The following is a 12558-nucleotide window of genomic DNA, read 5'->3' on the forward strand; positions in this document are numbered from 1 at the left end:
GAAAAGCAATAACTCTTCCAGCATGTTTTTCCGCCTCTGGAACAAGGGCTGGGAGCAGCACGCAGAGCCAGAAAAGCCATGTGATAGCACACATCTGACTGAAACCACCGAGGATGCGTGCTGGAGAAAAGGGCACAACTCCTTCCTTTCATCCGAAAGAAGTAACGGAAGGCAGCGCTGGGACCACGCGGGAGATGTGTGCTGGGAGACGCAAATGAAAGGAAAAGGAGGACGAGAGCAGCGTGTCGGGGTGGGTGTCAGGGACCTGTGCTCCATCCCGAGGGCTGCAGAGAGGGCATTGGCCTCCGTTTCATAATCTATTAAAAAGATAATATCAACTTCCTCTGGAAAAGGCTTAGACCTTTTGGATAGAAAGCACTCCCTCATAACTTGGTAGTATTATTTAGCCCTTAACGTGCCTGTCTGTTCAGCCAACGTTCATCTTGCAAAGATGAACGAACTCAAATGAATTACCACCAGAGAGACCTGGAAGGACAACGACTGACGAGAAAGGGCAGACAGAGACCCTGTGCTTCGAAGCCGACACCAGCGGCAGAATGATTCGTGACAACCTGAAGGATCCTGAGTTAAGGCCAAAGACGGTTTCAAGAAAGAGCAGCACGAGGCTTTAGATTTGTAATTTAAAATTTGCCCAGGCCATGCGTGACGCAGCTTGGGCAATGCCACACGCCCGTGAAGAGGCAAACGGCAGCTCTCCCTCCGCAAGGCAGCAGCCCAGGCCAGGCCGCGACCCCCTGCAGCGGCAGAGGTGAAGCAGTGATCCTGAGCCCAGGCCAGCGAGGTCCCAGTTCAGACAGAAAGGGAATGGACAGAAAGCATCTGCTCCGGGATGCGTGCTGGAAAAGCACGCGGACAAGGATCTGCCAGAGAAGTGGATCACAAGCCTCGACCCAAGCCTGAAGCCCCCCACCTGCTATCTCAGACTCTTAAAATAGACAGCAAACCAAGAGCTTAATGGCTATGAACACACTCCGTCCTGCAGTGCACTTGCTGCTGGTATTTCAACCCCAGACGTCTCTTCAGCATTCCTGAAAACCATAAATTGCACAGAATTATTGCAGGATTTCATAAAGTGGCCTTAAGTACCAGACCAAAACCATCAACCCAATTTTGTTTCTTGACGCAGACCCATTTGTATCAAGTCGTTCAATGAAAGACATTCTCCTCCTGATGACTAAATATCAAAAGCAAAGTCTTGATCTTAAAGGCAGAACAGTTCTCCATCTGTCCTCCATGAATTTACTCCACAGACTGGCGGGGAGGTAAAAAGACTAGCAAACTTGAAGAATGTGGTTTACATCAAAAATATGGAAAAAGACACTCAAAGCTGAGACGAGATCAGAGATTAGATTCCCCCATTACATGAAGCTCTGCTCGCTGCAGTATTAGAAGTCCCCTTTGTGTCCCATGGCTCCAAACCAGTCCAGGGCAATATAGATCCAGGTGGACATTGCTCTAACTGGCTCCTGAGATCCATCCAAGCCTGGCCCTCCTCTCCGACTCGCTGGTTCACCTGCAGTTTTGGGGGAGTAGGTGTAACCTTCCAAGGGAACCTTCTACACCGTGGGAGCTGCAGGAAGCCAGTTCTAGTTCTACCAGCCTTCTGGTTATTACCACACTTCAAAAGACAGGAGGTTTGCCTTAGTGTGCCAATTATTCTTAGAGATGAGGATGATTTTGAAGACCAAGAGCGCAGTCCATTAAAACAATAAAACAAACCAACCCACCACTCAATGGAAGGGGCTTTGAGATTTCACCAAGCTCTTAGAAATTAGTGACCTAAGAAACAACCAACATTGTCTTATAAGCTTCTGCTCCACTCCTGAAGTACAATGTTGCAAGATCTACCACGGTCACCTCAGGCTGGTGGGTGATCCTTTAAGGTTAGTAAGAGAAGCATCCCACTGCTCTACCCGATTCTGCAAAATTTCAGAGAGAAGAGAAACACCCACTGAAACTTTCCCACCTCCTTCCAGTTATCCATCTAGAAGGCCCAAAAGACAGGTGTAAGATTCTCTGCAAAGAGAAGTTTGCAAGATGACAAGCTGGAAGACCTGGCTAGAAACACAGCAGGCGTAGGATGTGATTTAAGTAAAGACAAATGTATTAATTGGAAATAACACGTTGCATACAGGAATAAGTGGAATAATAGGAATAATACAAAGGGTGGCTCACTCCAATAACGGCAGCTGCACACACAGAAGGATGCTGCATGAGAAAGACCGAATCTCCATCGTCTTTACCAGATGGAGTCATGCTGTACCCTGGGATGGAGTCAGAAGCCTCTGGTGATGCATACGGCCCTTCTCAAGAGAGGTCTCCCTGTTCTGCCGCGCGGCAGGGAGCATGGCTTGGGCCAGCCTGGCCATTACCCAAAGCTCTCCAGAAGGGGCTCCCACCCAAGGAGCAGGACTGGAGCAGCGTCGCCGGGCAAGGAGGTGTGTCAGGGACAGCCCGTGGTGAATCCCCCCGGCTCTCAAGGCACAGGCTGCTGAAGTCAGGCAAAGGAGCTCGTCCAGCACATCGGGTACAAATGTCATCCCCCAGCTGCACACCTGCTTTGTCAAACGCTTGCGTGCCTTGGGCTGCAGCAGCTCGGATACAAACCCAACACGGTGAAAATGTTACTGCCACCCCACCGAATGAGAAGACTTGGAAGACCACACGGCACCCATACTTGGACACAAAGCTGCTCTGCCCAGGGTGGCTGGTGCTCATGAACAGAGGCGAAAATGCTTTTGGAAGGCAGGACTGTGAGCTCTTTCCCTTCAACATGACGATGGATTCAACCAGAGGAATTTTCAGTACGAGTTTCAGCTATTTTTCCAGTCAAGTCCTAATCAAATGGCACCATTAACTACGCAGAATGCGAACCAGTGTCATCTCACAGCAGTTCAATACGGGCAAACAGGGGAATGCGCTGGCCCGTGGTGTCAGAGGTCCTGCTCTCACAGGCCGGCAGATCTGAGGTCGCAGATCTGGCACGATAAACTTGCCACGACGACTGTTGTCCAAGATAAAACATTTAGCCAATAATAGCAGCACAACACGAAGCAGTACACAGGACACAGACTTCAAGTTTAGCCTGGGAATGGGGTTTTTCAAACCGATTACTGCCACATGCGTTAGTCTAAAATAAAAAAATAAAAAAAAATAATTCCTAGCTGCCCAAGCACAAGCTACAGAGCACTCAGGCTTTTAAGTTTGATCTCAAATAACAGAGGGTGAAGGACAGGACCCATCTGTCTACCGATATCTGAAGCCACTTAAACAAGCAACAGGAATGAGAACAATAAGGAGCAAATACCCAGCGATTCGGGAGTTCTTGGTACATGGAGATGTGTAATAGGACTGATAAATCACTTTACTGAAAGTACTTTAACGAAGAACAAACACTAATTCTTATGTGTTCCTGGAGACACTAGTTTGAGACTGTGTTGGGACAACACCCAAACTGTCCATCTTGTAGTCAGTGACCAGGAGCCAAACCTTTCTCCTGGACTTTGCATTAACATTGACAAGTTTTCGGGCGTAGAGTGGTCAACATTCAACTTTTGTTAAATCAGGACTAGCCAGATATAAAGCAGAGTGGGAGGAGTCTATTTTTATCTTTGATTATCCAAGCACAGATCAAAGGCTCTGCAATACAGTAACACTCCAAGGGCTTTTGATAGTGAAAGGATGTTTGTCCGGTCACCATAGAGAAAGCAATGTAAAACATCCTCTCCGTAGCACGATAAGGTATCAGGATGAGAAGCGGAGACGGGGCTCTGGGGGGAGGCAGTGAGAGCTAGTTTGTTTAAATGACTTGTGCAAGTTTGGCAGAGACAAGATATTAATTAATTCTGCAGAAGTTGGAGCCTGCACAGGATTCGGGCCAAGCAGACATCTGAAGAGGAAACATCCTGTGCACCAGGCCGGGTGATCAGCGCACATTTGATAGCAACGCACTGTGTGGGCTGGATATCTCCATTTCTGGCGTAGTAGAAGTATGTCTGAAATGAAGAAGCATGTGTCTCTCCTCTGAGAGGCAGAGGGTCAGAGTTGTTATGGGAGTCCAGATCGATGTTCGTTGTCCCTGTGCATGTTAGAGACTCTTCCCTTCCCCATCGTTGCACTGCAAGTTGTGCCTGATCGCTGTGGTGTCATCTCACAAGATGGCAGCCAGCTAAGACGTTATAAGGCAAGATATGATGGAAATTTTCCCTTTCATATTGAACAGCCATCTTTTGAGTATGGTTCTGCTCAACTGACCCAAGTACCAGGCAGGGCAATACCTTCCCTGTAAGTCCAGACTGGAGTCCATTAGAAACCAAAGCGAATTTGGGGTTCCTTTCCCTGATTTTTGTCTTTTTGCAAATCTACCACCACCTCCCCAACAAGGAGGCTTGAGACCACAGGCCACATCTAACGTTCTGCCTGTGTTCTTCCAACGACCTGAAACATCCCAGCTGCCAATGACACAAACAGACAGACACAAGTAAGGTTTGAGATCCCGGCGCTCTCTGCTCACCTCCCATCTCCTGGAAACAGAGAACTGAGCTCACACCAGGCTGTAGGGACTAGCTGATCCCAGCTGCCACGTGGCGCAGCATCTCGGGCTCAACCAGAGCACTGGGGCTCAGCATGGGCACCAGGCAGCCCCCGCCAACCCGCTGCCTGCTCGGCGCGAGGGACTAACTACTCGGTAAGCAGCAGGTCTTCTCCAAGGAGTGCAGATGGCAGCTATAAACACCCACCCCTCACCTGCCCGTGACTAACCTCAGCAGCTTTCCTGTGGTCATCCTCATTCTCCAGCATGCGGACATCCACGCCGAGGCAGCGGAGGTAGCGCCCGAGGCCTTGCAGCATGTTATCGCAGACCACACTGAACTCCTTCGGGGAGATGGGAGCGGGGGGACGCGGGCTCTCCTTGTCAGATCCCTGGCATTGCTACAGAAAGCCAAGAGATCCGTCAGCAGCAGAACAGAAACCTGATTTCCGATGTATTTGTGTTCTGCCCCCCTGCATTCACCCGCCACGCCAAACCCAGCTGTCCCCTACCACCTGTATTACAGCTTCCCCCGTGCTCTGCAACCCCTCTAGTTCCTCCTTCGTGTCTTTCTGCATCACCCACCTTCCACTCAGGCAGGAGGCAGCACATGATGGGGCCAGTTCTGAATTAGCCATTCACTTACTGGCCAGCTGGCCACCCAGACTGGGGATCTGCAGCCTTTCCCTGGAGAAATGCCAAACTGGTCTTCCATGCTCTACGCAGACATTGATTTTCACGAAGTCACTGCTATTCCCCTGTCGAATTATACTGCAATTGATATACATGTGCCAAAGTTATGATTTGGGAAGGGGATCTGACAGACAGAGGGAGAAACAGGTAGACAAAGCAACCACGTCAGCTTTGTTATCTTCGGAAGTTTAAAAATAGGCAGTGCCTGAATTCTGTTTATTTTATTTCAAATGTCCGCTGCTGGGGGAGTTCCTGCAGTTGGAGACTTTGTCGCTGGGAGGGTCCCAGAAGTACAATAGCTAAATTCATGGGGAAGGGAAGTTATTAAGGAACCTCCGACGTTCATCTTTGCCTCCAGGAACCTGAATCAGCTGGGACAAGTGAAGGACACAGCCACCACCTCTGCAGGGCTACGCTGTTGTTGGAACCAGAGTTCTGCAGCGTTGTAGATGGGCTCTGCAGGTGCTGGCTCGGGCCTGGAAACGCTGGGGCACACCATGGAGGTACATCTGGGCTGCCCGAGGCAACGAGCTCAGGTCCGAGAGCTCAGTGGGTGTGATGCTGCACCTCCCCAGAGCTGGTACAGGCACTCAAAGCTCTGCAGCACTGGGTAGACTGGACTGTCACCGGCTCCTGCAAGGACCTCGGTGGGTGCAGCTGAGACATCAGAGTGCTGTGACAGCGGATCAAGCCGAGCCTTTGACGCTGAGGTAGCTGGAAGACACTAACTGCTGCTTCTGTTCGAACAGATGGAAAGGAGCAGCAGCTGGCTCTTAGCTAGTGTTTATTCAATGGCCAGCAATGTCATATGTAGCTTTTTTCTCACGTTTCATGCCAGCAGAGAGCAAAATGCTTATAAAGGAGAATAGTGTCATTAGCCCCACTTCAGATAATGGACCAGGAAACGCTGGGAAAGAGAGCTTGGAGTCACACAGGATGCAGAGTCAGGAGAAGCCTGCTTTTTTGAGTCCCAGTCCAGGTTTCACCAATTACCTCTCGGTTAATGAATCTGACTGTACACAACACAAAGATGACCCAGGAGTTCACAAGGTAATTCAAGCCTGAAGTACCTACTTCTCCCGTCTCTGCAGCAGCCAGTCAGGTCTGCTGGAACACACCATATCCCCACGGACACTGAGGGCTTAGGGAACTACCCAGCAGCTTTGCGTTTTACTTACACACACTTGGTACGGAGGATCCTGAAAAGGTGGCTATAATCAATAGTATTTCAGTCCAACCACGGAAGGTAGTGTTGGCTTCGGGAGCCAAATACACCTTTGTGACTACTCAGGAGGACACAGACTCGCCATAGCGAGTCTTCTCAGTCAATAAACAAAACTGTTTTTCTGCTAATGTTTTCATAGGTGCAGGAAAAAATGGAGGGTTGCATCTTAAAAGTAAATCTTTATTATTGAGAGAGAGGGACAGCCGCGTTCTGAGATATTTAAGCAGAGACACACAGCTCCACGTTATGGCCGGCGGAGTTTTAAGGCTCCGCCATGGCGCACATTGGAGGGGAGGCCATTCTCGGAGCACGTGGTGGCGGGCAGGGAGACAGAGACACGCCAGCAGCAGAAAGACTTTTGTGATCGATTGTTTTTAACTCTGCAGACTTGTCCTCTGGACACTATAAAGGAAGCATTCCCAAAGTGTAGAAGCTCAGTTAAAAGCAAAAGTGAAGAAGTCAGAGTTTTGAAGCCTCACTGATGCGACACCTAGGCCACAGAATTCAAACCCACCGCAGCGAGGAAACGCGGAAGGAGCAAGGTTAGCTGGATGCTGCCCCTCAGATCCGCACCAATATCTTGCGAAGACAAACGAACCTAAAATTGTAAGGAAAGCCGAACCAAGGCACGCAGAGGAGAAAGCACATCTTACCAGCAAAGGGGTGGAGCGAGGAAGATGTTTCTGCAATAGTCCTGAGAACAGACTGCAAACAGGCATGCCACGCATAGCTAACAGTATGACTGAGAGACAAGGCATCATATGATTTGCAGGGGTCTTGAGCAACACGCAGCTCTTTGAAGATGTTTACAAACCTGTCCAGAAGGTGACGGTACTTCTTGTTTATTCAGCTGCTTCTTTGACCTGGGTTTTACGCTTGGTTTTCCCACCAGGCTCTCCGTCAGGTCTGAACTCAGACCAAAGCTTGCTGGATCCTTACAGAGTTTCTCGTAGATCTCCAGCAAACAGTACGCATCTGAAGCTGAAAAAAATGGAATATGAGCCTCAGCTGGTTTCATTCATACGGAAAACAGAGGCTTTCCTGCTGCAAGGAAGAGCCCTCACCTTTGTAAATGCCACTGAACACAAACAACTTGTGAAGCTCCAGATTACTCGTGTCATACTCTGCACTCTCACTGATTCAGTGAGCACCGCAACCCAACAGACGACCACAAAGAGCCGCGGCAGAAGACCTCAAAAAGCGACAGGCCCTCTGCTGTCTCTGACTCTAACGTAATGCAAATGATAGCGTGCTCGTTCAAACCACCACGCACGATAGCTTCAGCCAACCCACTTTACACTCTATTGTTACTGAGCAGCGGCTTGCCCACGGTTTATTACCGTATCTCAGCTATGGGAAGGTAACTTCCCCATTAGATGTAATATCTTAAAAAGTAATAACCAAGTTGTTTGCAATCACCTGCCCACACGCACTGCCGTGCGGCTTTTGTTCCTTGCAACGGGAACCGTCTAAGTCTCCAAGCCAGTTTTACAAGTCCTAGCGATTAACTTTTGTGGGAACTGTGTCAGCTTCAAGGATAGCTGAATTTAACAAAGGGCTGGTTCGCTTCAGTAGACTGGCCTTTGATGCCCCAGGAAAAGATTTAGCCCCAGACTTCTGACTCTGGGGTAATCGACAATAAACTCCACTGGTCCCTTCACCGTACCAGTTCTGCGCCGCAGACTCGGACACCATGTCTACCCGTTCTTAACCCCACTTTAACAAGCACTTCACTATGACAGATGAAGACAGCGCTTGTTTCCCAGAAAGGCTGTGAAATGAGGCAGAAGGAAGTGGACCTTCTTCCTTTCAGTTACTGAGAGGAATTTCCACTGAGGTGATGTTTCATCGGATGAAATCTGCAAAGCACGGGAATTCTTTCATAAGGGAAATAATGAATCACTGGACAGTTTAAACTTCAACCATTAAAGCCATGTCCACAAAAGGACAAACATGACATGTGCTGGCTTCTCTGAACAGGAACTAATCTGCAAAGCCATTTTCTTCCTTTGCTACTTAACAATTTTCCTGGCGACAGGCAACAGACAAACACAGGCTGTAATGGGCAACCTGTAGCACCTTGCCACAGAGTCGGTGACCAGACCTGCGTAGAGGATCTGTTCCTCCCGGAGAGGCCGTTTCTCCCAGTTAGACAGCTGCTCTGTTTTATCCAGAGGTTTCCCCAGCACATGTTGCACCAAGAGGCTGAGTCCTTTCTCCGGCTGCCTGAACCCTCTATCCTCAGAGCTCTGCTCCGGGGACAGTACATCGACCTTCCAGCCACCCCTCTTCCAGTCAATGGAGCTCTTCTGCAGCTGCCGGAAAGAAAAAGATATAAAACCCAAAGTTATAAAACAACTTCTACAACAGCTCCTATTCCAGCGGGTGGGGCCCACAGCAACCCTATCATTTTTATCTCTTGCCTGGCATATTGAATCCCGTTGTCTCAGACGAGGGCTGGGATGGCATTAGATATATATGGCGTCTGGTTATTTGTTTAACAAACGCACTTGCTGGAAAGAAATCTGTTTCATAGCCAAGGAAGGAAAAAAAAAGTGCATTATCGTAGAGCATTGCATCAGAGCGATGAGGCCGTGCCTGACTTTGCGGAGGTTTGCAGGGTGCTCAGCCGTGAGGCCGTTGGAGACCTACTCAATGAAAGAACAGCAGCGGTAGTTCAGCACCTTTCTCCTGGTTCTGGTGAGAAAAGGTATTCCTGTAACACAATGGGCAACAGCCTTCCCGCAGTTGCCATTTCTCAGGTTAAACTGAGGCAGGAGCTGTTGGCAGGTACTTCAGACCCTGCAGCACTTCCCAGGTTGAGCTATCAGTCCCAACGATCTGGGTTCACCCCAACCCACAGCCTTAAACACACTCTGCAAATTTTACCCATTAAAATGGTTGTCCTTAACATCCCTGCAGACTGCTGACAGCCCCTGTGTGCTCACCCAGAGGCAGCTGGACTGCAGCTGAAGGGAAATTCCTGTGCTGAACCCACCAGCAGCCCTCCTGAAACGTTACGAGTTCTCCACAAATCGTGAACTCCATAATATCCGCTTCAGTCCTGCATGATCTTGGAATATCAGAGCTTCTACTAGAATTTACTCTTACCGAGCTCACGTATGACCTGTGCTCAGAAACATCATCCTAGACGAATGAAGCTGTATCTCCACTTCAATTGCTTTTTCACAGCTTTTATAATGGCTATGAAAAAAGTTATTACTATCAAGCTCTGACTTTTTAGTTGATAAAAACGAAATACTTCTGTCTTTCTTTACAGAATCATGTTACCCTCAAAACCACAAGTGGAAAACGTCTGTTTGCTCATTTAGCCGTCTCCCTGCTAATACAGGACACAAAAAGACAACGCTGTGAAGTCATGGCAGTTATCTACGAGCACACACAGGAGAGTAAATTTTCCATATCTTCCCGTGTCCATCCTTACTTGTTTGTCCACTTTGAGTAGGTCCACCACACCTCGCGCTTGCTTATCCGCGTCTTTCAAAGCAGACCATGTGGCTGCAAGGGTGTTAAGGTCTCCAGACATCCCATAACCTGGAGAAAAAAGAAGCCCAAATCACACAGATAGGAAAACTCAATCATGGCTAATGCTCTGCAGCTTCTTCCAGTTCAGAGTCAAGATGCTGACAACATATGTATAAACATTGGTGGAAAGACTGCTCGGATAGGGAAGAAGGCAAGCTCTCGTCTCTTCTCTTCCTAAGAGATAGTCTCGCAGATCAAGATTGGGAGAGAAGACATAGATGAAAAATGCGGAGTTTAAGCTCAATTTATTTATAATCTGCTAGGGCGGCGAAAGGCAATTATGAGTTTGAACTCCAGGTTTAACAACTCCTGCCAAACGCCTCCAAACAGAATGCAAAACCAGGTATGGTAAGCTGGAGAGCTCTGCTGTGCAGCACGGTGGCTTTGGGACAGGGCCAGCAAATCCAGAAAGCTCCTCATGACAGATCTCCCCAGACCACTGAAGGCTGGGTGCAAGCTGGGGTTTGGTATGGAACTAAGACAATCCCAAGCCCGAGAGAGGAGGCTAAATCAGAAATCTTGGGTATGGCCTGAAATGGGGAAACATTTATATCATTCCCAGTTACACTGGTCACTCTGCTTCCTGGCATGGCAGTATTTGAACGCCCAGGCCTACAAAAGCTAGTCCCATGAAGTGGACTGAGAGAATGACAACCCCAAGAAGACCTAGGAATTGGACAAAATCATCTGTGTAAAGACCAGAGGCAGGGAGAAGAGACGCGTGTTACCTAGTTTAGTGATGGCTGCATCTGAGTAGAGCATCTGGATGAAACAGGGAAGCTTCTCCTTCTCACCCTCGGCCTCAGCTTGCTCAAGGAGCCGCGGCAAGTCAAGCAGGAACACCTCATCCTTCAGAGCGATTTGAAGGAGGGAGACGCGAGGCTTCCCAACCATGCCGAACGAAGGCTTCCACTCCATGTCAATGCCAACAACCTGCCCGGGCTGCAACACAGACAAACGCCGCCTTCACTTACGGGACTGTCTATGCTTGAACGTAGCCTGGACAGTCCCGGTCCAGAACACAAGCGTTTCTCTTCCATCTCTTTGCTACTGTGCAAAATACTACAGAGACAAGTAACTTTCACAGCACACCTGAGTTCCCCTGCAGGGACCTTTCCTCGCACAGCAATTCCCAACCAGACAAGCCTAAAGGAAGCAGCTCGCCTTGACTTGGGGAGGGAGCCGTTCGACGGCAGCGGCCCACATACAGCCCCGCGTACCAGCCTGCTGTGAAGTTTCTGCTCCTTGACCCTGCAAAGTAAATGCCCAAGTAACACTCACCTGCAGCACCTTTTCCCAGCACTGCAGGGTCTCTTCCCACGTCTGCAGGAAGTGAATATTCGCCCGTGGAATAGGAAGCTGGTAATAATCCTTCTTCTTACTCTCTTCGTAATTGTCTGCTTTCGCGGCCTCTTCTACCCTGCACAGAACCAGATGCAACAGCTTTAAGCCGGGCAATGAGAGGAAATCCTGGACTGGAGGAACATCAGGAAGTCCTAAGCCCCTCATTTCAGCCGGGCCCTTTAGTTCCCTCTGCCACACAATTCTCTCTCTTACCCTCTCTTTCCTTGCTTTCCCTGTAATCTCAGTCTCTTTCCTCTTGACTCACCTTCTCTTTCTGTTCCTGCCACAGAAACGGTGCTGCGTGCGAGACCTCACCACGCACGTGCACCGTACCCGCCGCAGAGAACACCCAAACCTGCACCTGCCCGGTCCCCAGTGCTCAGCTCTCTTTCCCAGAACTGATACAACTCGGATGACAAAGTTGGGCAGCTGTTTCCATTTTGGGAGATAACACATTTTAGATTTACTGCTTTTTGCCCTTGAGGTTAACATGGAAGTCTGCTAGCTCCCACGGTGTAATACAGAAGAGAGGAGTCAGCTCGGACCAGCTCTGCGTCCAAACAGGAGCTTCACGTTTCCCCACAGCAGGAACCGGCTCAGAATGGGACTCTGAGACCGCTCCACGCTACGGTCCCTGCCAGCTGGGAACGGCTGGATCTGCCTCATCGTTTCATAGTGACATGGCTTGGGAAGGCCTCAGGGCCCTCCCGGTTGCTATCCGGCTTCTTCTCCACCATCCCCTTCCCTGTAACGTGGCCACATAGGTTGCACAAGAATATTCGTCCCACGTTGCACAGGGATGAAATGAGGAAAGTTCAGAAATAAAGTTTCAAAATCTTCTACATTCAAGGGAAAACAGCCAGCCGAACCCGCAGACCGAGTGCCTTGCTCGTGCTGCTCCCTCCAGTTGGGTTTCAGACGGCACCGCACAGAGAAATTCAGGATCTCTGTATTCACACCCTGGGAATGCTGGAAGATGCCTGCAGAAATGAGCGAACTGATTGCCTACAACAGGATCTTACACAGCACATTTTCTTCGCAAAATGCAGCGCAGCCTCTCAAAATGGCCTTGTAACTGGAAGGTCAGCACATTGCGATGGTGTCTCAGCCAGATGATGCAATCAGAGGAAAGAAACTAATAAAAAATATCCAGCTATTTTGGACATATCACAAATTTCTGGATAGTCTCTTTCCCATA

The 12558-nt window shown here is 49.2% G+C and overlaps 1 protein-coding gene across 9 annotated transcripts in view; it reads right to left on the reverse strand.

Annotated features, from left to right (window-relative positions):
- The window catches only part of EXD3 (exonuclease 3'-5' domain containing 3), a 305022-nt gene that overhangs the window by 141876 nt on the left and 150588 nt on the right, over positions 1-12558 (reverse strand). For all 9 annotated transcript variants that reach the window (XM_063352656.1, XM_063352657.1, XM_063352651.1 and 6 more), the window contains 6 exons: positions 11298-11436; positions 10745-10958; positions 9916-10025; positions 8575-8785; positions 7285-7451; positions 4783-4953 (listed from right to left, as the gene is read on the reverse strand). In XM_063352656.1, the coding sequence (XP_063208726.1) occupies positions 4783-4953; positions 7285-7451; positions 8575-8785; positions 9916-10025; positions 10745-10958; positions 11298-11436 (1012 nt within the window). The remainder of the gene's footprint in view (positions 1-4782; positions 4954-7284; positions 7452-8574; positions 8786-9915; positions 10026-10744; positions 10959-11297; positions 11437-12558) is intronic.

The sequence above is a fragment of the Chroicocephalus ridibundus genome, chromosome 15 (genome assembly GCF_963924245.1).
Source record: "Chroicocephalus ridibundus chromosome 15, bChrRid1.1, whole genome shotgun sequence".
Lineage (NCBI taxonomy): Eukaryota > Metazoa > Chordata > Aves > Charadriiformes > Laridae > Chroicocephalus > Chroicocephalus ridibundus.